At 35.5% G+C, this 26,865-nt stretch overlaps 1 protein-coding gene across 2 annotated transcripts; it reads left to right on the top strand.

Annotated features, from left to right (window-relative positions):
• Nucleotides 1-1,556: 1,556 nt before the first annotated feature.
• Nucleotides 1,557-18,267, top strand: LOC129254996 (cyclic nucleotide-gated cation channel alpha-3-like). Of its 2 annotated transcripts, none has more exons than XM_054893542.2 (11): nucleotides 1,557-4,274; nucleotides 10,353-10,411; nucleotides 10,773-10,834; nucleotides 11,385-11,473; nucleotides 12,266-12,368; nucleotides 12,664-12,818; nucleotides 13,750-13,836; nucleotides 14,399-14,495; nucleotides 15,006-15,142; nucleotides 15,442-15,652; nucleotides 16,719-18,267. In XM_054893542.2, the coding sequence occupies exons 1-11, from the start codon at nucleotides 2,830-2,832 to the stop codon at nucleotides 16,860-16,862; spliced, it is 2,589 nt and encodes an 862-aa protein (XP_054749517.2). In that variant the 5' UTR covers nucleotides 1,557-2,829; the 3' UTR covers nucleotides 16,863-18,267. The 2 variants fall into 2 exon arrangements, with proteins under 2 accessions (XP_054749517.2, XP_054749518.2); XM_054893543.2 differs by having other exon boundaries at nucleotides 1,652-4,274; nucleotides 15,445-15,652; nucleotides 16,719-18,259.
• The last annotated feature ends 8,598 nt before the right edge of the window (nucleotides 18,268-26,865 follow it).

The raw sequence follows: 26,865 nt of genomic DNA, 5'->3' as shown, positions 1-26,865 counted from the left end.
TCTTGATGACCGATATGTTTGTCTTTTTTAATCATTGCCGTTATGGTGATGATGATGATGATGATTCTGATGATAATGATGATGATGATGAAAATGAAGATAATAATGATAATAGTCATAATAATTATAATGATGATGAAGATGACGACGCCAAGGCAGATGATGATTATTATTAGTATAATTATAGAAATAATCTAAACAATATTAATAATACCACTGTAGGCCTTTATATGTAGGCCTATAATCATTATAGGTTGTAACTGTTCTTTAAATGTGCATTATCTGTAGCTATTAGGCCCGCAAAGTTTGTGCTATTGTGCAAGTGTGGTGTTATTAATCCCGATCCGTTATATTCCTGCACATTTAGTTTGGCCGAAAAATCCGCCCCTTCTTTTATTCTTGCCCGGCAGGTGTCGTTCGGGCTTTGTCAAAGCTTTTAAGCTACTAAGAAATCGAAAGATCGATCTATTAGCTGCTTTATAAATGAGACAATTGGTCCGTTTAGATCAATATTCGTAAAAGACCTGCTCTTGAAATAATTCTACCAGAGAACCGATGACCCCATAATTCTTTAACATGCAGTTTCCGCATTTGAGCTTGGATGGTTGGATTATCAAATTCAAGTTATTGTTTACTTCTTCAGAAACAAAGATTTTGATTTACTTCACAGTCACTATAACAGTGATATTGACAATCATCATCATAATCGTCAGCATCATCATCATCTTCAACATCGGCGTCATCGTCTTCATTATTTGAAGACATATTTACTGGTATACCATAACATTATGAGAGGAAGAAGATATGACTCAAATATCATAACCATCAAACCATGTACCTACTACAATAATTATTGCGCCTTATTATCTGAATACCCATGAAGATTTTCGTCCTGTTTCCATGACAACTTGTAACGCTAACTTCGGTTATACTGGATTACATAACGTAATAACATGAGATATGTAATATTAATGTAGCCTACTCGTAGGAGCATCCATGTGGCTCAGGTGCACATGACATGAATTTTACTGCAATTGTTATTTTAATTGTATTTTCATTTATTATAGGTTTTAATTTTTTACGGGAGTTTTATTTAGCTTGCATATTTACATGTGAGTTTACTATTTATTCATTCATTTTTCGGGGGGGCACCAACAACAACAATAACAAAAAAAACTGAAAAAGTGTGTCTTTTTCTGACGACGTATCCCTACTCCTCTCTAAATTTTAATCCGCCTCCGAAGAGAACAACAAAACATGGAGTCAAGATGTCTTGTTTACATGTGCCACAGCCGCGGGAAAATAACCTTCATTTGAATTGGGGCGAATATGAACCCTTTTGAGTGCGCCACTCTCAAAGATTTAGATCTATGGACTATAACCCTTTCCTCATGGTCATAAACGGTTTGTTTGGATATATAAACTAATTACGCCTTATATCCTAACTTCCTAATATAAAACATAATTTGACGAGATATTTTTCTGCGTACTATCGTCTGAACACCTTTAAAATCCTCAGCTTATTTCCAAGCCCAAGAGGACGCAGTTGAATTGGAATAGAAGACAGAAGATTTTCTTGAGAACTCAACCAAATCAATAATCCCTGTGAATAACTCTATTTTCGGTCTCCGTTCCCCGGAATGTGAAGATTAAAAAGCAAAGATAAAAGTTGAGAAGCATGCACTGACTTTCTAATCTCTTGACATTTCTGGATGGTTTTATGTGATTCATTTCTTCATTCTAATATTTGAAATCCGTAATCAACGTTGGTTTCGATCTAAAAGAGTAAATATCCATCTACCATGCTATCTGCTTTCTATATGATGTTCATTCTTCATTATATAATCATTATAAAATTATGATGGGAAAATGATTATGTTTTCTCTTCAACGTGACATTAGTTTTTAACATATTTTGTCACCCACAGAATTTCGGCGCCACTACTTTAACCAAAAATCTCACGCGTTTCGAGAACGAAAGGCGTTCATTTAACAACAAAGCTTCCCAGCCCTCGATACAGTGACTGCCTGCTTGTGTTAACAGTTTGTTTGTGTACTCGACGTATTAGAAGACGCTTCGATTTTTATCAAATGGGGTAAGGGCCTTCTTCAGAGTTGAAATGTCTTTTGTTTAATCCGCAGAGTCCCTCTTCGTTTGTTCTTTCTTCGTGACGGTCCACGTTTGTGGGATTTGCCCCGAGCGAGCGGCGCAGACAAACCAAACCAATTGGTAACAAGGGCTGTGACAAAACAAGAGGATGAGAGGATGAGTCTATATTATTCTTACAAGGTATAATTGCGTCCAGAACATGAGGAATAATAGTCTCGAAGATGAAACTTGAATATTTTGTGTTGCTTTTCTTGAATAACTCTGCCCGGCTTTAAACTTTATACAATTGTGTTTGTTGTGGATTGAACGACTTAAATGGTTTCAACATTGAATAATTTTGTTGATTATAAAAAAGGAAATCACTGTCGCTGTTGTCTTTTGTCATGTCTGTGGTGGTCGTCGAAAACAATAGATAATTATTAAAGTCGATAACACCCAAAGAAGGAAACATGCTATGGAAACGCTGATAATTGGATTGGAAAAAAGAAGATCATTCAATGAAACCTTCTGAGTCGGTACTTGAAACAGAAATTGTCTATTAAACCTGCTAACGGATGGAATCTTTCAAGAATCATGCCCTAAAGTGGATATATAAGCATGAACTGTTATGACCTTTAGATAACTCAACAAGGGTGTAGTCTTCAGTTTTTGTCTTTGGCAATTAGCCATCGTTAAGCTGTCTGTATTCGATGTTTTAATTAGAAATCAAAGCTGACGAATATGTCAGTGGAACCCGCGATGAGTCAACCACGAGACCAAACGCCAACTAAGGCTACGCGGGTCCTCACCAGTCGAGAGAGCAATGAGCGGCAAGCCTGGAGTGAGTCGCCATCAGATCGAACTCAACTACTTCCAGAGGCAATTCGATGCTCTTCTGAGAGCTGCGTCAACGAAATGGTGAACGATGACAAGAGTGGTACAACGACAAGTTCGAGCTTACCGTCACATGAAGCAACGAATAGCCATGATAGCGAACATATTTTGCCGAATGAGGCAACAAGAGAAAACGAATATGAAGTTAATTTCAAACCAAACAGGAGAGTGCCAGATCTTTCAAACGGAAATGTTAAACCAAGTACAAATTCTTTTGAACGCAATAGACATGACCTACCATTAGAAAAGGAAAAGATTACAAAGGATTCGAAAAATTATCTTGACTTGATAGATGATTCTAAGTTTCTTCCTGCGCCGGTCATCCAAGATGGTGACTCCAAAGAGGCTGTTCAACTGGATGAATTCGCCTCTGCATCGGATCTTTCTACAGGTCCTACTTCAACCAAAGGTTTTTGGACATCCATCAAGGCGGTGAGTCGTTTAAAGTCAGGAGTCAAGTTAAGGGAAAAGAACAAGCGGAAGAATAAAAAGGTTTCAACACAACGCGTTGACTCTTTCTTGGAGAAATTCACCACGAGGCGAGGTGATCTGACCAACTACCCCGATGACGAGAAAGCCAAAAGTGAGGTTGTTGAAGACGATGATAAAGACGAGGATGAGCAAACGAAGATCATCGTCTCACCGGATAGTGATTTCCTAATATATTGGCTGACCATTGTTAGCATTGCCGTCATGTATAACTTTTGGGTGTTGATCGCAAGGGAAGCATGGCCCGAGCTGCAAGAAAAAGGCCGCATTGCGTGGTTTGTCATCGATTACTTCTGTGATTTTATATACATTCTGGACATCGTAGTCCAAGCCAGAACAGCCTATCTCGAGCAAGGTCTTCTTGTCTTAGATAGTAGAAGACTTCTGAGACATTATGTAAGATCATGGCAGTTTATCATCGATATTCTCTCACTCCTTCCAACCGACCTCTTCTATCTCCTGGATACCAGTCGTCTTCATCCAATTGTCAGGTGTCCTAGATTCCTTCGGATTTACAGATTCCATTTCTGGTACATGAAAGTTGAGACCAGAACTCAATTCCCAAACACATTTCGTGTTATCAACCTTACACACGTACTTTTATTGCTTCTCCATTGGGCTGGGGCAGCTTATTTTCTTATATGCGAAGCCATCGGTTTGACTTCAGAATCAGATGAGTGGGTTTATGCTGGACCAGCAGGAAGAAATGCTACCTTGCCTCACAAATACCTTGCTTCGTTTTATTGGTCGACATTGACCTTGACAACGATCGGCGACCTCCCTGCTCCCGACAACGAAATTGAGTGAGTATAAAACAAAATATGCATCATTTCGCTCCTGAAGTGTTTTATCTTATTATTTTCATCATTGCATCGATGTATTTGTTACAAACTTATAGTCTGAACATGATAGTCCGAAAAAATAGTCACGAAATACTCGATGAAAAATGACAATAACATCCAAATTGTCACTGTTAATCAATGGCATTTCGATTTTGAACAATTATGATCTATCATGAATTATATATTTGCAAAAGACATCATTGTAATCATCATTCTGATGAAATATAATTGAAATAGATAACAACACGTCTAATTGAAACACCTGATAAATAACTGATATGCCTTGCAGGAGACAAAGACGTAGATATATCCAATGCGAGACAATTAATACTACCAAAAAAAAACACTATAAAAATATATTTAGATGTACGTTTGATAATTTTTGGAGTATATAATGATGATATCAAAAGTGACTAATACAGTTGTTTTGATACGCCGTCTATATGATAAAATTATTTTACTCTTTTGACATGTTTAGGGAGAGGATTCCTAGATTGAAAAGTTTTGAAACATAGGGGGGGATTTGAGTGATTCTTTTCACATTGGTACCACAAATTCAAAATGATTATTCATTGTATTGCAGCCGTGGATGATAAGTAGATAAATGAGTGAAATTGTTACAACAAACTGCGTTAGGTAATGTTTGTAGTGTACATTAATTTCTTTTTCAATCCGGGAGGCCTGTGATATGTAAGGAAGGAAACACTGTTGAGCGATTAATTGATAACTTCCATGAATAAGGTTAATGTCGACCTTGCCTTAGTTTATTATTGTGCTTGAATCAACATCTTCTTGTGTCTATCTGTTTTGTCTTTACAGTGATTGTCGTCAACGTACGTACATACGTGCCACTTTATAGATACCCTTCAGTTGAGAGTTATCGTTAAGGAACGTTAAAGGTCAAGTCCACCCCAGAGAAATTTTAATTTGAATAAAAAAAAGAAAATTCCAACTAGCAAAATGCTGAAAATTTGATCAAAATCGGATGTAAAATAAGAAAGTTATGACATTTTGAAGTTTTGCTTATTTTCACAAAACAGTGATATGCACAACTCAGTGACATGCAAATGAGACAGTCGATGATGTCCCTCACTCACTATTTCTTTTGTTTTTTATTGTATGAATTATACAATATTTCATTTTTTACAGATTTGACATTGAGGACAAACTCGACTGAATCATATGTATTAAACAATGCTAATTCCACATGCTCAGGGAAGAATCAATCGTTGGTTTCACTTGACAATGAGGAGAAAATTAGAATATTCCATATTTCATATAATAAAATACAAAATAAATAGTGAGTGAGGGACATTATCGACTGTCTCATTTGCATGTCACTGAGTTGTGCATATCACTGTTTTGTGAAATTAAGCGAAACTTTAAAATGTCATAACTTTCTTATTTTACATCCGATTTTGATGAAATTTTCAGTGTAATGCTGGTTGGATTGTTCTCTTTTTATTCAAATCAACTTTTTGTTGGGGTGGACTTGTCCTTTAATCACTATAGTATACAGTTTCCAATGATAGATATTTCCATGGAATCCTCAATTTCATTGGCTGTTGGCTCCCGTTACCCTGAACTACGAAACATACCATTGACGTAATTGATGGAAATTTTACCATCAGAATTATGTTTTACTTGTGAGAGTTAGCAAATTAATGTGTAAATCTACTTTGATTATATTTAGAAATAGACACTTAAATTTTGCTTTATTGATTTCCAACCACATATTTATACAGAATCAATACATATAATATGTATGATTTTGATTTGATAGCCTAATTGAGAATTTAAAGATATACAAATAGTCAATAATTCAAGGTAAACACTGTAAGAGAGAGAGAGAGAGAGATCTGTTAATACATGTGGAAATACACTGTAAAAAAATATTGGGTAAAACTTTTACCGCCACGAGGGTAATTATGTGACCAACCAATTTTGGGCAGTGCGGGAAGCATATTGTCCAGTAAGGTTAATAAATACGCAGCAATTACTTTAAAATGGGCAAAATTTTCATCGCACTGGATGAACAAAAATGCCAAAAGAAATGCCCAATGTTGGTTGGACACATAATTACCCTCATGGAGCACTTTTACCCAATATTTTTAGAGTTTACAATCTCTTAGTAACCGACATAAAAACCAATGCAATTGATATGTCACACTTCTCTGTTCTTTCTTTCATGAGGGTTTACAGCTTTTCTGTTTTGTTAAGAAGGCATGCACTCCCTAAATATGTTTTCTCATGACAAAGGAAACTAACTAATGATCTGTTTAATGTCCTTCATATCCTTCGTGAGGTACCTCTTCCTCCTTTCCGTATAAGTAATGACGTCATCAGTAACCAAAGGAGCATGGCATACATCCAAACTTCCAGACATGAACTGATGTTCGAGTGTTGTTGATTTCCATTTGATTATGTTTAATTACCATTATGACTTTCGAATTTGAAAGAAGTCTTCTAACAGGAATGAAAGGGGGCCATATGTTTCAGTAACACACCGCGCCAGACTTGCCCCCGTTCGACAACTTATCCAAGTAATTTTGATTCGTTTCTAAAAAAAGTTCCCTAATTAGAAAATAGGACGTTCTAAGAATGAAGCGTTCTTTAAGTAATTTGAACATTGACTAGCAATTCCATGTGGGATTGTAATTATAAATACATGAATGCTTTGTCCAACTTACAGTACATGTTAAGAGAGCTGTGCAAACATGTGTCGTGCCTTTTACCCCATTTCATGCCCTTTCCACTGTTAAGTTTTCTCTCTTATTTTGACATCTATTCCAGTAAATAATTCGTTGCTAAGCACGAGTAAACAATCTATTTTATAGTTGATCTTGTTACCTGTTCGATATATGAAGTGGATATCACAGTTCAAACAATTACTTCTCAAATTACCGACCAAAGTTCGACACTAGGTCATATTCTCCTCATTCCGTTAGTGATCAAGTTCTCATAATTAGTATAATTCAAATTTGATTTGGAAACATTATGATCACAATTACAGTCATCTTACAACATCAAAGATTGTGAATATGTAAATTAAGCATATTTGTCGAGATGAATTATTGTTTGTGTTCACGAAACTAAAGTAATCGTTTTGAGAACACAAATACCCCTCACAGAAGCATGGGAAACTGATGGAAGCTTCTTGGGCGAATATAAAAATGTATTACTCGAAACTTTCTTTGTGGTAAGAAAAGGTGGCTGACACTTAACTTATACCATTCTTCTAAGGGTGTTTGGCTAAACTTTCTAAATCAGCAATGGTTCATATCATTACTCGTAACTTGCAAGACTTGTAGACTAAATAATAATCAAAATGAAGAAAATGCTTTAAACATATTTATTCATGTACTTAATGACGATTTAACGGTTTTTAAACATACAGTTGGAACAATTATAAGGGATGGGAGGAGGTATCATGATACCTATTGATGATAGGGATAGATGGATGAATGCTCCTTCAAACTCCCTCTCCAGTTGGTCTAATTATCGATTCTTTCATTAAGTGTTTGGGGTTCTACTAATAATGACGTCATTCTTCTTTACTTTCAAACATTGATCTAAACCATGTGGGAAAAATCAAATAATTAATAAACATTTTGCAGACTGGAATCTGAAAAAAGTGATAACAGTTTTCATGAAAATGAAAAGTGATATTCAATTTTAACATTCTAAAATCAGCAGGGTATAGGCATAATACATAATTTATGACTCATTTCGATTATATTTTGAATACCATGTTATTTCTTTAATACCGATTATTAAAACCAATATACTGGGTTTAAACTCAAATCCAGCTTCACTTTCTTGTTGACAAAACCGGAAAATGATTTCCCTTCACTAAAAATCTGACAAATTTCTCCCCAGGAATACAAAAGATAATTTTAATGAAAATGATTATCACACCCAAAACTGTTACACCTATATCCTACAAGCAATCAGACAAACATGAAAAGGGTAATCGCTATGAACGCTATAAACATTTTGATTAAAAAAACTGCCCCATTTTACACCAATTTTCTTTAATGGAATTCTCGTTAATCCGAACCCCGTTTGTAAGGCCAAGTGACGTGAACTAAATTATCAAATCTTTGTCAACAAACGTGAAAATCTATACATATCTATAATAATTTTTGTTCCTTTAGTTGACAGCAATCATTCTTTCAATAAATGCAGATAGATGATAGACTTTTCAATCTTGTTCTATATTCATTCATGAAACTTGAACCGAGATGTACCGGAATATATGATTTGTATAAAAATGTTGATAGTAGATAATGATCTGTGGATAGATGAACATTCACATTGTGTCTTTTCTTATAAAACATAGGCCTATATACATGGAATTTTAATTTTACTTGGAAAACTGTAATTCTTATAGCACGATACAAATAAAACTTTTCTAATGATTAAAAAATGAACAATTAATTGGAGCTTCGATCATTGTTCTTAGTGTAATAAATCGGTGAAAGTATTTATCAAATAAAAAGTTCAATGTATTTCTTAGAAAAGAAGGAAAGCCAGTGTTACCTAGTTACCCTTGCCATGCTTGCAACTTTTCAATGGGATTTGGAAAGTTAAAATATTACGTAATGGTTTTCTCTCAAACTAGTCCTCATTATAATGTAACAGTACCTGATCTATAAGCAGGCTTCAGTATAATTGATTTCTTCTTTTATGGGTTCTTTTAAATTCCTTCAATTTAGTTTTAGGTCTTTCTTTCTCAACCAAGAAAGGTAACACATCGATCGATCACCCTTTGAGAGGGAGCAATTAGGAACCTTTTATATAGATCTGATTCTTTACACCAACTCAAACTACTTCTTCATTTGTGAACTTAGCCGTTCTTATCTCTGATGCTTGTTGGTAAAGAATGTACCATACAATGGAATTCACGGGAAGCTTTACATGTGTACCAGGGAAGTTAACCATTCCTAGTGTGTACTAAAGATGTTTTATATTGAATTTCATTTGCTTTGGATAATCTAAACCGAAGTAAAACCCCCAATTTTCATGGGATTTTTGGAAGAAAATGAGGTGTTCCCCTCCACTGCAGGGAGCTTTTAGATTAAAATGGTGATATACTATGAAGCATGATAATTTAACTCATATTTGCCCAAACTCCCTAATTTTAATACTCGACGAATGATTTGTCCGATAGTTACCATTGTTAACAGTCAGACGTATACATTAATTTCAGCAAACCAGATTCAAGGAAAACTTGTCGGATCCAGGGGCACCACCGGGATATTTTGAGTGAAGGGGAAGGGGGGGGGGCTAGCCTACCTAAAAAGATGACGTCATTTTTTCTCAGTAATAATAGGCTTAGACGTCTTACACGGCTCAAAAATTTTCTCATTTACATACTCTTCTTTCTTCCCTTTTCTTATCCTTTAAAACGCTTTCCTGAGAGTCTACATTTTTATTGAGCATTCTATCGCTTCCTTCAAATATTTTGCGATAGGTGAAATAAGTAGTGCACCCCCCCCCCCCGGAGTACACCAACCTTGCCTATAATGATCATGATTCGTTTAGATAGATACACAGGGAAAATATATTTACATTTCTGTGTCAGTTAGTTTGCTTAAGACTCTTACTTGAAAATCCTTAGACGACTAATATTTACCAGATGCTTGAGGCATGGAGATTACCTTAAGGAAACCCTTTCTAACATTGGTTAAAACCTCTCGAATCATCAAGTGTAATCGGCTTGTACAAAAAGAATCGAAACAATAAAGCAAAGTTCACACAGTGATTTCCATTTACATGTAGCTGCGATATACTAATTTAAGATTACAGAACTTCATGAAAAAAAGGCCTACACGCTACTTTGTCTTTAGTTTTAATTTTTAATACTAAAAGTGAATGCATAATTCGCACTATGATTACGCTAAAAACGCGATTGTATACATTTATGTTGTACAAATGTGAAAGGAATATTGATCGTTCTTAAATCTCATCAAACAATATTCAGTCAAGATTGATAATTTTGATTGATTTAGATTTTTTGTTTCTTCTCTTCATCAGATATTTTGTACAAATTGTTGGATATCTGGTTGGTATTTTCATCTTCGCCACAATTGTCGGTAAGTTCCCTGTAAGGTTAAATTCACTTCAAACTTTGTAAATCCATGCTTGATCCGATATTCTCCACTTTGGAGAACTACTGTATTCGTGCGCACATATTACCTAGAATAATTTAATGTTGCTATGAAATACTTTCAATTTGAAGGAAAGTATCAATAATCTCACAAATAAAGAGGATCAACATTGCCACCGAATACAATCTACATGATCTTGACAAACTTATAGAGGCTCTATAAAACAAACATCTTCAAGCAAGAAAGTGAAGAAAAAAAAGATATTTCAATTAAAAGACACACAGATAAAAAAATTCAGGGCGATCGAAAGCAAATGTGTTCCCTTATTTGTTTTAATGCTATACAGGGCAAGTCGGTGCTGTTATTGAGAATCGCAATGCAACACGAATGGAATTTGAGCGTCACGTGGTAAGTAATCTAACCTCTCTTTTGAGTTTTTTTTTTAAGAGTGGGGGAGGGGTCATGGATAAAAAATATTGCGATTGCAAATGCCTTTTTTATTCTGTTATTTGAGAGGATATTTATAATTATATTTCAAGTGGTGTGAATAGAGGGCATGTGCATTTTTTACATATACCAACTTAAAATAATTATTTAGCGTCACTTCTAGGTATACTAATAATTTCTTATTAGTTTATTCAGATTCTTGTTAGACCTTGTCAGTAATTACTTTGTGAACATAATAACAACGTCCTGCAGAAAATCGTCAAGTAAACTTAACCATTAAAGTTTATTTCAGTGATTGAATCGGTATTACTAACATCATAATTATGTAGCCATGGTTTGTTTGTTTGTTTCTTGTATTTTTGCTGATAAGTGTGATTATAAAATAAGTTTTGAATTAAGATTTTAAAAACATTAAAACAATAACATTTACCGATTTAGGAATAAAGAAGGTGTAATACTAATAGCATGTTTTCTTTATACGTGTAAACCTTTTTTTAATTACTATTTCCAGGACCACGCAAAACGATATATGCAGACAAATAATGTTCCGAGAGATGTTCAGTTGAGGATACTTAGATGGTATGACTACACATGGACTCGGTAGGTATTTACTCACACACACTCTCTCATCCACCCACCCACCCACACCCACACACACTCTCAAACGATGGCACATCCCACGTACACACACACACCCACAATTTTTTTTTAATTATTTTTTTATTTGGAGAGTATCATGCAAAATAAACCCAAGGTAAATAATTAGAACAAAATTTACAAATCTTCATTTTTGTGTTAATAACTTAATGAGTATATAAGCTGCTCTGACTTTGTCTTTATTGTTATTTTTTTCATTTTTGTTCTGTTATATCTCCATTTTTTTCTTCTTTTTCCTTTGTGATGTACTCTATGTGTATGTAAGTAATCATTCTTCCTGTAGCCTTTTTAGTTTTATCTTATTTGTCTACCTTGCACTCGCTACAAGCTGTGCTTTCGGAGTTGTCACCTCCATTATATTGTAACCTTTTTGAATGTCTCATTGTGATTGATGCTTAGCCATTGGAAATGTTACTGAATTACATTGAACATAGCCTTCAATCAATTTTCACACCACTGAAGCAAATAATGAAACCGATAGAACAAAGTGCATAAAAATATATACTAAGAAAACCAAACCAAGCCCCGATCATATATTTAATGAGATTTATTGGTACTCCGTTTTGTAAGCTTCTACGAAGTAGGGATTTTGTTACGTTTGTGTTTAGAATAATTGACTAAAATGCAGAAAAATAATAAATTTAGAAAAAATAGGAAAAGCATTAACATAGAAATATTCTTGAGAAACCTTATTACGATTGTTTATTATGTTTTCTTACTATTTTCTTTTCACAGCGGTGCTACACAAGGGCGAGGTGATGTCAATTCATTGGGGCTACTCCCAGACAAACATCGCACAGAACTAGCTCTCCATGTTAATCTACAAACTCTTAAAAGGGTAACTTGATTATCAACTAATACGAAATTCGTTATATATAACCCGAATTTCACCAAAAAACATACATATTTTATCAGTAAATAAGTACGCTTGAAGAAGATAACTTCGAAAGCTTATTCTCAGAGAGGTCCTCGACATGACTGTGTAGAATAATAGGAATATTTGCAGCGATTCATATTTCAACGTAATCCATGGATTAACACCTAATTTTATTTTTGGGTATATCATATAGCCACATTTTCTATTGACTGTAAATATTTGTGAATAAGTCAACTGAATTTTCTTTATTCTACAGGTATCAATTCTAGAAGTGTGTCCCCCGGAGTTCCTTCATGACCTTGTCCTTAAGATGCATTTATGTATCTTCACTCCGGGTGATTTGGTCTGTAGAAAAGGAGAAGTAGCCAGGGAGATGTTCATTATCTCAGACGGTCTTCTAGAGGTCATTGAGTAAGTATTCGTAATTGTTACTCTAATAGTAGTAGTAGTAGTAGTAGTAGTAGAAGTAGTAGTACTACTACTACTGCTGCTGCTTTACTACTACTACTACTACTACTACTACTACTACTACTACTACTACTACTACTACTACTACTACTACTACTACTACTACTACTACTACTACTACTACTACTACTACTTCTACTACTACTACTACTACTACCATTGGCGGCGGAAGCCAAACATTTTAGGGGGACCACAAAATTTTTTTGACAAGCAAAAAAAAACAAAAAACAAGGTTACCAACAAAAAAATTAGGGGGGATCGTCCCCCACCTAAAATTTAGGGGGACACGTCCCCCCCCCCGCTTCCGCCGCCTTTGACTACTACTACTACTACTACTACTACTACTACTACTACTACTACACTATTACTACTACTACTACTACTACTATTACTACTACTACTACTACTACTACTACTACTACTACTACTACTACTACTACTATTACTACTACTACTACTACTTTTACTAATTTTACCAATACTCTTCCTCTTCTTCTCCTCCTCCTCCTCCTTCTTCTTCTTCTTCTTCTTGTTCTTGTTCTTCTTCTCCTCCTACGGTGACAGTATAGTTGTTATTGCCGCTGCTACTGCTGCCGCTGGTACTATACTGTAAAAGTGATTTGGATAATAGTAATGAAGCGGATAATGATGATGAGGAGAAGGATATCAATGATAATAATACAACAGAATATAGATATAACGATCCTAATAATCATCATAATAATCGTAAAGATCAAAATATCCATGATAAAACGGTAGCAATAATGATAACAGTAGCGCTGATGATGACAACCAGAGGTAATCCATTTACAATTAGACTATGTCTTTTTCTCTTCCCTTTAATATATCTTTATTTCGTTTCCTTTGTTTTTAGCGAATCTGGTCGAGTATTAGCCACTCTAAAATCAGGAGACTACTTCGGAGAGATTGGAATTCTTGATCTGGAAGGCACAAGCAACAGGTGAAATACATGGCTGCTATATAATTAATTTCAACCCTTCGTTACTGTTCTTCGAAATCCCACGTTTAGAGAACCACACAGGATAAGAATGATCAGGAGAGCCTTTCAATGAGAGAGTACTGATTCATACTTTTGTTTAATGACTTTACGAAAAACTGGAATATATTTTTCACACGCTTTATTCACATAAGCAAACATTAAAATAAGCTAAATAATAACTGATATATATGCATGTAACATGGTGTGAATTATATCACATGTCACAAATTAGATTAGGTTATGAGACGAAAAATACATTTCATTTTGGTAAAATGGCAGAAAAGCTGCCTTCATTTTTGGTACATCGTATCCCTATATCCTCAATGAAGTCATTATAGTCCTGGAAATTAACAAACATCTTTTTAAATTACTTGTAATGAAAAACAACAATGTTGTATTCCTTTTCCTCAAAGTATATTGTTAAAACAATAAATACACAATCTGTACCCGAACAAGTTTCATGATTTCTCCTTGAATACAGAAACTATTTTTTATTTTTTTGCTGATAATCATCTTTTGGCAGACGAATGGCTGATGTACTTTCTGTTGGATACTCTGAGCTTTTCTCACTCTCTAAAGATGACGTCTTGGGGGTGCTCAAGGATTACCCATCAGTAAAGGTGAGTAGGGCTGCTACTACTATACAATACAACAACAACAATAACAGCAGCAAATACTGTACTAGTATTGCTGCAAGACGGGTGAAAGTTCTCCGAAAAACAATTTGACGCGCAAAAAGAAATAATTTGGTTTTGACCGGGGAGGGTGACTAGCACGGAACCTGTGTCACCGGAATCCACCACTGAGTTAGGTGAGGTTGCAATTATGTCTACATTTTTTCCTCCTAAAATAATCCAGTATCTCTTCCATGATCCTCTGTCGATAGCTCTAAGAAAGTGTAGTTTCATTTTGACCTTTGTTTAGGTATTTTCATTACATAATGTTACGTTGGTGTTTCCTTATTTACGAATATATTTATCTTCTCGAACTTGAATAAGACAAGTTATCTTCTTCGTGATGTTTATCCCTATCCGTAATCTTCAAATTGTTAATCCAATCCACAATCTTCATGTTGTTAATCCCAACTCCTAATCTTCACGTTGTTAATCCCAATCCCTAATCAATGACAGACCGTGATTGAGGATGAAGCAAGGAGAAGACTCAAGACACAAAAGATGAATAAAGAAGAGTCAGACGATCATAATAACGTGGATGCTACGGACGTCGACAAGGACATCGACCGTGTTAGCATCTTATCAGAACTCAGGTACGTCAATCATCACCATTCATTCATCAGTAAGTGTGTTAAAGATATTCTCTTTCTATGTTACTCAAGTAGATATCAGAGGTTTAAAAAAAAAGTCTAAATGCAAAAGAGCTAATCACACTCCTCTCAGAGTGAGCTCAGTGTGAGACGAGGGAACCAGTCCTTTTGGAGTGGGATTTACATCATTTGAGAGTGCATTACAGTATAACTCCTTCTGGAGTGAAAATGTCAAAAAAATATTTATGTACACAATAATCATTTATCCCTCTAACTCATCCTTGCCCTTTACTCTTCTGCAGCAGTTTTAACGTTCCTCAGGAAAACAGAAAGGATTCCACTAAGAAGGTAACTGGACAGGAAAGCCAACAGACGAGACGGAATCGTGAGAGTATTACGTCCCTTAACGTTCCGGTGGTTAAGAAACGAAGAGCTTCTGTTTATGCAGGACCTCCAGACGTCGCCATCAAAGAGATCATGGCGATGGTTGAGAAAGTCGTGTCAGAAAAATTAGTAAGTTCTGAGAAGAAACATATTTTCTATTTCATTTTCACAATGAAATTTTCGATGCTCAAGAAGATACCCCATTGTGAGATTTCCCGTTGAAATAAACTCACTTTTAATTTGCCTATGATGTTCATTTGTTTTATTTGTGAGATATACTCGTTTTTTTTATTATTATAGCTCTGACCATGAATAAGACAATATGCTGATGAATGTGTTTTAAAAACCTTTATCGAAAAATGATAATATCGTTGCCTTATTACAGGTCAAGTCCACCCCAGAAAAAATGTTGATTTGAATCAATAAAGAAAAATCAAACAAGAAAACGCTGAAAAATTAAATCGAAATCGGCCAAACTAAGAAAGTTTGATATTTTAAGATTTCGCTTATTTTTCACAAAATATTTATATGAGTGGTATTCAGATGAGAGAGTCGATGATGTCCCTCACTCGCTATTTCTTTTGTTTTTCATTGTTTGAATTATAAAATATTTCAATTTTTATAGAGATTTGACAATAATAACCAACTTTAAAGAACCCCCTAAAATATTATAACAATGGTTGTTTCACATATTCAGGGAGGAATAAAAATTTATTTCACATGACAATGAAGAGAAAATCTAGGTATTCCACATAATGAAATACAAAAAAAAATAGTGAGTGGATGACATCATCAGTCTCCTCATTTACATACCGACCAGGATGTGCATATAACCGTTTTGTGAAATTAAGCGAAATGTCATAACTTTCTTATTTTACATCCGATTTTGATGAAATTTTAAGCATTACGCTAGTTGGATTTTTCTCTTTTTACTCAATATAACGTTTTCTCGAGGTGGACTTGTCTTTTAAGAAAGATAGTTTACTAATAATTTGTAAATATGGTGAACTATCTACTGAGGGCACCGTATTTAAGAAAAATCTTACAAAATTTATTGTAAATTTTTTCCATAATACAATAATAACAGTCATACAATGAATGAAATACATTGCAACTATGTAACACGTAAACAAAGACATTTCGATGACAAAAATAAACTTTACCAAAATCCCTCCCCATTTTTTCTTTTCACCAGAACTCTTTTGCTGAGAATGCTCGATTGCTGAGAGAAACTAATATGGATATGAGAGAGAAAGTCAGATCACTACAGAAGGAAAATGATACCAAGACTACAAAGATTCAAGCTTTGGAAAAACGAGTCAAAGAATTAGAAAACTAATGTAAAACATAATACTTTCAATTAGCATAAGAGTAAAGGTTTTATTTGACAAATGGACGATACCAGTGTGTTTGATAGGGAGGGGGAGATGATTTTAAGATGACGTCATTCTCTCACTACTAATGATGGCAGATTTACATGACGCTCGTTGAACCAGGGAAGTGTCTATAACACTTCCCTGGTTGAACGTTTGTTTTTATTTCATTTTTTTCACCTTGAATCTTTGTGCAAGATTATGACCATAGAAAACATCCTGTGTGGTAAAGAAATTCGGGGATTAACCATCATTGAGCTGATTGGAGTAATTATTGTCCCCCCCCCCCAAAAAAAAAAAAAAATACCATATACCCTCCGAAATTAGAGGCACAAAAAACAAACAGTTCATAATCCCACAAAACAACGTAAACAATAATTACCATGTTATGAAACTGATAGCCTTATTTTTTACTCTCTACCACTAAAAAGGAGATCAAATTTAGATACTCGTTCCCCTTCAATGTTACATAATCACAGACACTGTATGTACATTTCTCATGTGATGCCAAATGTTTCCAATTATTTAGTAATTGTTATTTTGTTTGATTTCCATATACATTATTTCTCCTAATCGAATAGTTTAAATCATTATATTTTCGTTTAATCCTTTTTGCTGTAATCATCCTAAGATATATATTCGGACTATCCGCTTGTAGGGGCATTGACAATGCTGTATATTGCTGTCTATTTATTTCCCTGTTTGATTTATACTTGGTTGACAAAAAGACTGTGTAAACCCGACTTGCAATGATTCAATATTGAAATCATCACGGGTAGAATATTTTGCATTATTTTAAAGATGTGATGTAATTTCTTTTAAATATTTCTTCTATTGATTGCTGGCTATATGGATGAAGCGAATTATTTTATTTACCGGTTTAACTATCCTTCAAATGCAACGATCCACAGGTTTTAAGCTAAGTGTGGTAGACAATGGAAACAAAAATGCCAAACATGCCACCCCCCGAAAAATTACTTTCTGAATAAATGATACATTGTGGCCTTCAAATGTATTTATACAACATAATGTATGCCAATCAAGATTAATGTTTAGCCTAATTGGATTGCAACCAAAACTGAAGAACTAGAATCATTGAAGACATGTGGTCTTTGGTCATGCTCTCTGCATTGTCTATTTTTCCTTCTTACAACGTGGCATAGTTAATTTGCCTAATAGTAATTAATTCCAGTTTATAAGCTTTCCTGATATCAAATTATTCTGGAGATGAATATTTATTACACTAAAATATACATTAATGTGTCAATTGTGTATCTAGTTCTCTAAATTCCAAAAGTGTGTGGAACAATCTGGAATTAGCTATGTTAAGTGCAATATTTTAATGAGAATATTTGTGAATCATAATCATTTCCATTCCGGTATGTGTTTGTCTTATGTATAAAGTAGTGGTACTTTAGAGTTTTGAAGAGTTTTACGTATAAATCATACTACTTTATGTTACAGCGGATGACAATTAGCTTATATCAATAGCATTTCATCTGATGTGCAATCCCATTTATACCTTGGTCACATTGTTCTACGGCGGCCGTACGGCGAGTCGAAAACAGCCGTTTTAACATTAATTTAGTTTGTACCAGCTACATAATAATAGGTGGTTTTAGTAAAAATGAATAAAACGGCTGTTTTCGACTCGCAGTACGGCTGCCGTAGAGCAAATGTGACTGAGGTATAAGACAGGCCTCACAGACATTACATCGTGCTTTAAGATTTACATCAAATCATAATAAGAGTGAATTAAAAGTTATCATATTTTATGTGGATTCAGTTTATGTTTGTTCAGGTTCTATCATAAATATTGCGTTTTAATATCAGAGCTGCCAGAAAAGACGTTATTATACAAAGTATGATAATAATGAAATGGCTGAGACTCCTGAAAGTGAATATAGGCCTACTTTTCTGGTTAAGTGTGAGTAGATATTTTACGTTCATTATTTTAAATCAAGCATTTGCCATTCCCCATCCCTTTTTATTGCAGTAGTAGAAAATTATTAAATTCAGACATTTAACATGTTTAAGTTCAAGTTTATTGATTAAGATCCATTAAAAAATCTTAAAAGAAATTAAGAAGCGAATACTATGACACACCATTATATAATTATCACAGCAATACAGAGATACAGAGAGAAAAAAGCACAGAGGGTTATCATGGTTATGCATAATAAAAGCAAGGAGCTTCCAACACAAAGGAACGACAAATAGAGAGGGAGAAGTATAGTGTGAGAGAGGGAGAGAGAGAGAGAAAAGGGGGAGGGGGGAGAAGAGAGAGCCGGGGTGAGGGTTGTGGGATAGACCCGGGGGAAAGGCAAATAAACACCACATGGAGAAACAACGCTGAGGTCAGGGGAAAAACCACAGCATTCCAAGCGATAAGCGAGCAAGGAGAAAGTTAAGATATCTGAGCGATAACGACGTCCCTAGGGTCCCATTCCCCCTCCTTTTATCTGCGAGTTCGATGCCGCTCGTTCTGTTGTATGAAGCTCCTTGATCGAAGCTAGCCATCGAGCTGGGCCGCTCAGTGCATGCGCAGTGTGCAGGGGTACTTCTGGCGCATGCGCATTAACGTTCAATCTACTCGATCTGCTCTCCTCTTCGTTCTCCAAAAAAAATCACGAAAATCGGACCAAAAATGGGTGAGTTATGATATGATATTGTTTTTTATGAATATATAATGAGCTATCTTATATTTACTGTAAATAAAATCCCGCAAATTTCCTCCTGATGTGAGATATATGAATTTAAAGCTTGAAGTCTCGTCTTCACAGACACATTCATGAGCAGTACGGCCAGCCGCGGCCAACTTCAAAAAAGACAATTTTCGAAGGCTTGTTCAGTCAGATTTTCGGTAATGGTTGTCCACTCTCGCTCTCGCATGTCCCGAGTTTTGGCATATAATCCGTAGTTCACACGTTTGTTTTGCGTTTTGCATTGTTAAATGTAGAAATAAACCACGGGTAATGTGATTTAAGGCATTGTTTTGAATGCCGTGTTCGATGTCTCGTCAATCTAAACTAATAGTAAAGGCAAAGCCTAGGTTATTGAATTCTAACTCACACCAACTCCAGTATGTGGGACCAAGGAGCTTCCAACACAACACATCTTCCCATTCTACCGAGAAGCATTTATAAATTAGAGCTCTTCTTATCCTAGTCATGATAGACAAGAGTCTAAATTAATGTTGAATTGATGTGCATGTGTACACTTGATATGAACCCAACCCAGGGGGGGGGGGAGTACATTTTCCTGAGGAAAAAAATTGACAAGCCCCCCCCCCCCCCAAAAAAAAGGGTTTTCAAATTCAACAAAAGAAAATAAAGGACATTTCATCTACGCAAAAAAAAAAATCTTGACTTTCAAAGGGGGCGGGGGCAGGGCACACTTCTGTTTTAAAAGCATTTTTACATTACAAATTTCAATTGTGCCTCTCAAAATGGGGGGGGGGGGCCAGCTTTAACCCCCCCCAGCCTAGACTCTAGAGGACTCTGTGATGATATTTTATTATTTTTTTTGGTTATTTTCATTTCATCACGGAGCCTGGACATGCATATGGGACTGCCTGGAGATATACACAAGAAGGGAATTATAAAATAATAAAATTTAGATGTTTATTGTAAATAATGATTATTTTTATAAAAATTATATACAATCAAATTTGAATCGTATTATTTCATAAATAATAATTTTGATCTATGAATTGTTCTTCAAAACAGCACTTCGTAACATAGCTCATCGAAGCAGTTAAAGTGTCAAGCCTATTGTATTTGCAGTGTTTACTAATGCCAATGGATACACGACATCGGTCTTGTAAGAAACCTCTCATTTTTCTTATTTTTTGGGGGGAAACTATCATACCTTTATACGCTTTAGGACGTATAAAGGTATGCAATTTAATAAAATTTTAGTCTACACATGGAGCTAAAAGGATCGCTAGTTCTAATCTTAAATAAGACTTAAATATGAAGGGAATTCCCTTCTTGTGTATCATCTTCGCTAGGCACAGTCCCATATGCACATCTAGGCTCCGTGATGAAATGATGATATAAAAATCCTTTAAAAAATCACAGATTCCTCTAGGCTACCCCCCCCCCCCTTGGATCTTCCAGCGACCCAACCACATTATGAACAAACCAGACCAGGCACAATGTTAAAGAAAATAAAAATGTGAATTAACTTCTGCAGTATGAACAAAACTTGTTTCAATATTTGACATAAAATTGAATCCAATCTAAGTGAACTCTAAACTCAATCGCCTTTGCTGTCAAGCTGACAATAATCGGGTACCCCAGAAAAATCAACAAGAAGTAATTAACTTTTCAGGGCCTTATAAGATGTAGAACCTACAATACAGTGTACATGTAAAATTTCAATATAGAATTCAAAAAAATTGTTTTCCCCTTTATCTTCCTCATGCAGATCCAATGGAAATCCACAAAGGCAGATTGAAAAATATTTGTCGACTGTGTGGGTGTTGCGAACCATCCCGCCGCTACCAACCAAAGGAAAAATGGTCCTTGACTCTGATTAAGTGCCTTCAGATTTCATTCGATGATGATGATGTTTCAGTTCATCCTCCTTCCATCTGCGATTTGTGTGCCAAAAAACTTACCCGCTGGAAGGAAAAAAACAAAAAGAAACAACTAGCCGAGGCCAATATCAAAGTGGTAGAATTCTGTCAGCATTCTAAAAATTGTGATGTCTGCAAAATCCACCAGCCAAGCATAACTTTTTTAGAAAAAGTGAAAGGATATGCAAGTAAGCATGAGATGTGCTCAGAGAAAAGAAGCGACAGAGTACTGATTGTGGAACTTGACAATGAAGGTGACTCGCGTAAGATGGCAACGATAATGGCAGATGGTAAATGGCGGGTGAAAGTTTATGGCAAAGATGTGTGTGACAACGAACTCCTACGGCCATATCCATCAATCTTAACCGCTGACACACTCTCACCTTTCCTGGATACATTCAAGACCCTCCATGTGTGCACAGGGAATCAGGACTTTGCAGACCTGCCCGAGGAAGAGATTTCTGCCAGACCCATATATTTTCATCCATCAGTAAATGACTTGGCCAGAACTATTCGGCACAACGATTGTCCGGTTTTGCTCAATGAACCAGGGAGATGTCCTGTTTGCCGTATTTACAGGAGCGATTTGGCTGCCGTCCGGACAAGAATGGGGAAAAAAAAGGACATACATGTAGCCCATACATCAGTGCACAAACCCCAAAAATACATGTCAAAACCGGAACTGAAACAGAGACTTCAATCAGTAACACAAGAGAAGAAAAATGTAAAGAAACAGCTATCTACCGCTAAGAAGGAACTGAAAAATCTTATTCAGCAGGATGGAGAAGAACTCCCAAAGAGCCAACACAAAGCGTTTCAAGCAATTGTCCGAGAGAATCCTGATGTTTCATGTAATTTTCCAGAGGGGTCACCTGCCAGACTTTTTTGGGATGAACAGAAAAAGGCTGCCTCCTCAAAAAATGCCCGGCAGATGCGATGGCATCCTGCAATGGTGAGGCTGTGTATCGCCCTTCATGCTAAATCTCCATCAGCGTACAACGTACTTCGTACTTCTGGCTTTGTGAAACTGCCCCACAAAAACACACTCCACAACTACACACATGCATTTGATGTCTCACCTGGCTACAACTTCAAAATACTGCAGAAAGTTTGTAAAGACATCGGGTTCAGTTCTTTGCCTGCCTTCAAGAAGAATGTGTCTGTTGTTTTTGATGAGATGAAAATTAAGACTGGGTTGGTGTATACGTCAAAAGGCACCCTTGTCGGCTTTACAGAACTCGGTGATCTGAACAATGAACTAGAGAAATTTCAGCGGGCATCAACCAACATGTCAAAGCCACCTATTGCTTCACATGTTCTTGCCATCATGGTGCGTGGCATCTTTACCAGGCTCCAGTCGCCATTTGGGTATTTCCCATGTACTGCCATGTCAGCGGACCAGTTGTATAACATCATATTCGAAGGTGTGGAGATGCTGCACACTGTTGGATTCCGTGTGCGGGCCTTCGTTTCTGACGGTGCTTCAACAAATCGCAAATTTTACAGACTTTGTGGAGATCAGCATTTTACGATAAATCCGTTTGATGAAGGTAGCCGAATCTTCTTTTTCGCGGATGCACCTCATCTACTCAAGACATCACGAAACAATTTGGAGAACTCTGGAGCGCACAACAGGAGCAGGAATTTAATGGTAATTACTTAAAATTTGTTTATGCATCGGTTGGGTACTTTAATATTAGAAGTGTATCTTTTAGTTGTCTGTCCTTCCAACTATTTTCATTCTCATGATAACTATAAAAAAACCTTTGATAATACAACTTCAAACTTTGCTCATGTATGCACATGAGGTACATGATGATGTGATTAGAATTTGGGGTTGGAAGTCCTAAAGGCCAAGTTTAAAATGTCCCATTCTCACTATAACATTGCTCCATAAACAATTCCTCAGTTGTCTTTTTTTAGATGCTCTTTCAACTTTCAACATGTGGAAAAGGATCTCTTACAATTTGATATTAAAATCAATTTTACAAAATAGAATTGTGAATTTATCATCACATACATATTTGTCTATTTGGTATACATGTAGAGGATACTTGTTTATTAATTAATTTATTTTTGGTGGGCAAAATAATGTTATTCAAGATTATTTAAATGTATAAATGCAGGATTTATTATGATCTGTGGTGTGTTAACAGTATTTACTAATTTCATGTTATTTATTTTTTTCTTGCATATTAGTTCAGAGGACTTCCAGTGTCATGGCAGCACATCATCAACGTTAACAGGTGGGATGAAGGACACAAAGATGACGGCACTGCAAAAGGCTTGAGAATGTTGCATCGCATCACTCCAGATCATATCTACCTGACCCCTGCTTCACGGATGCGAGTTTCTTTGGCTGCCCAAGTAAGCACCTTTTTTCATATCATACGTTATCGATTTTTTTGCTTAAAGCCCAAGTATATAGACATCCATTCTCATATAGTGATTAATGGAGTTTAGATTATTGGAGAGTATGTACATTTTCTATGGGATATGGCGCCCCCCCCCCCCCCTTCAAAAAAGGTACACTTTTCTACTATGAAAGCACAGATTATCTCTGAATTTATCAATACTATTATTCAAGATTATCAAGGAGTTTCAAGCTCCTTGAGATTGCATACCAGATGTATTGAGAAAATATATGTCTTAATTTTTATTCAATATGTCCATTTCAGGTGCTCAGTTCATCGATGGCTAATGCTTTGAGGATGCAACAAAGTCTGAGTAAGGAGCCTCTGGATACAGAAAGCACTCTCATGTTTGTGGATAACATAAACCTGTTCTTTGACTGTTTGAATGTGTCTGGCCTCGGACAGCACATCAAGTCCAAGAACCTTGCTCGTGCTCCTTATGAGACAGCTGACGACTGGAGATTTTTGGTAAGTTGATTATGTAGCGTGTACTGAAATAAAGATTGTGTTATTTAAAATAGTCAATATAGCAGGAACCATGAAACCCCATGTTAACTTCTGACCCTACCAAGTAAAAACTTGATCTGAAACAGCATAGTCAAAATATGGTACAATAAATATACATGGATATAATTCTTATTTGAAGTTTGCTATAATAACCAGCACTTTATTTACTACTAGGAGTACAATTAATGGTATTATGCAAATTATCAAAGTAATCATCATGAAAAATCCTTAAGTGTTTGTCAGTCCATGCCTGCATATTAAAAAATATTTTCAGGGTCGGAAGGTTGAATGAGGAATCCTTATTCCTTTCCAAAAGGCAAATTAATAATGATCATGCACAAAAATTATTTAAGTAATCAAATTTCCTTTTTATTATTCTGCAGTGGCTTGAAGAAAGCTTTCTTGGCTTCCTTGATGAATGGGAATCAGAAGGCCAGCTCCTCAAAGACACAACTCCTTCACAGCGAGAAAAACTCTGTCTGAGTAAACAAACCCTAGCTGGACTTAGAATGACAGGTAAAGCCACCAATATGATGTATTCAACCATGGAGCTATACGGCTTTGATACAATACACATCCATAATGGACTATATCGCTTTAAAAATTATGTCATCATACTGTAATGGAGAAACTTGCATATTTGTTTGTAAAATTTTAGACCTGCCTTTTGCACAGATAAAAATAGATGGGACTCCTCGCAATTAGTGTTCTTATCTTTACATGTATTTTGGTAAAGGCAATCAAATACAAGAAGTGAGCACACTTACAAATGTGTGTGTTGTATATGGAAGTTAGTAATTCATATATTTACTTATTTTGGTAATGTTTGCATATCTTTTGATGTAGTATTTATTTTTCAATATTTTGCAGTGAGGTCGTTCATAGCTCTTAGCAAGGAACTCTTGACGGAAGATGGTGTACAGTTTCTTCTTTCCGAAAAGTTTAGTCAAGACCCTCTGGAAGAATACTTCAGTCGCCAGCGTGGAGTAGGTGGTCGATTTGACAACCCAGATGTCCATCAGTTTGTTACCAATGTCCTTCCACTAGATGTTGCTGGAACAGCCATTGCAGTATCTACCAAAGCAAATGTGAAATCCAGCCACACAGCAAAGCTTGACTCTACCCCTCTTGAAAGACGTAAAAGGAGAAAATTGACAGAATGAGAATGGGGGACTTGCAGGCATGCTGTTATAATCCTCCAGACAAAGTCACACGAAGGAGCTTCAAACATCCTCTTGATTTAGGACTATTTGATTCTTTGTGGTACATGTACATTATGGTTATGACATGAACATATCCAGTATACTGACTTTGACATTAAAAGTTTTTGGTTATCATTTCAGTGTGTTATGACATGAACATGAAATGCTTGGCACTTTAAGGGGCATAGACATGGAATGAAATATCTCCTGTATGTAACAAACCAAGAAGCTACTTCATATACATATACATGTAGGATACTATCATTGTAGAGAATGTGGATGAATCACATGGTACGCACAAGATGGTGGTGACACTGCATTACTCTCCCGTTGTACATGTACATCTACCCCACCTGCATCGCTTGAAGTGTTATAAATTTGTGAAAAGATTAACACTTCTGTTTGCATTGCTGGTCTCAAATACCACATGGACATGTATGATGGAAATGATTTTCATATGTAGCTGCAAGGAGCTTGCAACACATTTGGTAGCTGGAACATTTATTTATTTATGATTAAAGTTTTGGAGAACTGAGAAGTCTTTTGTTTTCATATTCTTATGAATAAGCTATAATTTTGTTTGGATTTATTGATTGAAGTTTCAAGACAACACAGGTATTGATCAGGCTGGTTTGCTTGGTAAACTGGCAGCAAGCTTTGCACCCTTCATTCCATGTCACATACCATTCAGAGTCTGCATAGCAGACTGCTTTAAAGAAGTTCAACCTGAAGATTTTTATTTTTTTGTAGAAGTATAAAAAATACATATTGGTGCTTGAGGAAAATCTGTTAAAGATTAAGAAAGTTATTAGAATTTTAAGTCTTTGATTTGTGACGTTCATAGCTGCCCCATATTTTATGTAATATAAAATGTAAGGCTTGATAAAATGCAGGAATTTCTTTTTTAATGGTTCCTGATGACTTTTTTATGATCAGGTGTGAATTTATTTCTATTGATAATGATATACATTTTCAATATTCTGAGAAAATTACATTTCATTGATTTTTACCATACACTATATGTAGGATTCCTGCTCGCATATGATATCACAGATGAAATAATTAAAATTCTAATACCTGTTTTATGCTTTGATGAATTTTTCTCAAAACCTTTGGCAATATTTTATATCATTTTTTCTGCTATTTTTACAATAAACCTTTTTCTGGGATGAATTTCCCCTTTAAGTGTATTTGTTAAAAGATTTGTCAAGCTCATTACAGTATAAATGTACTTTCAAGGAGCTCGGTATTATAAATGTCGCAA

This window comes from Lytechinus pictus, chromosome 2, assembly GCF_037042905.1.
Source record: "Lytechinus pictus isolate F3 Inbred chromosome 2, Lp3.0, whole genome shotgun sequence".
Taxonomy (NCBI): domain Eukaryota; kingdom Metazoa; phylum Echinodermata; class Echinoidea; order Temnopleuroida; family Toxopneustidae; genus Lytechinus; species Lytechinus pictus.
This window is presented reverse-complemented; position numbering and strand designations above follow the sequence as displayed.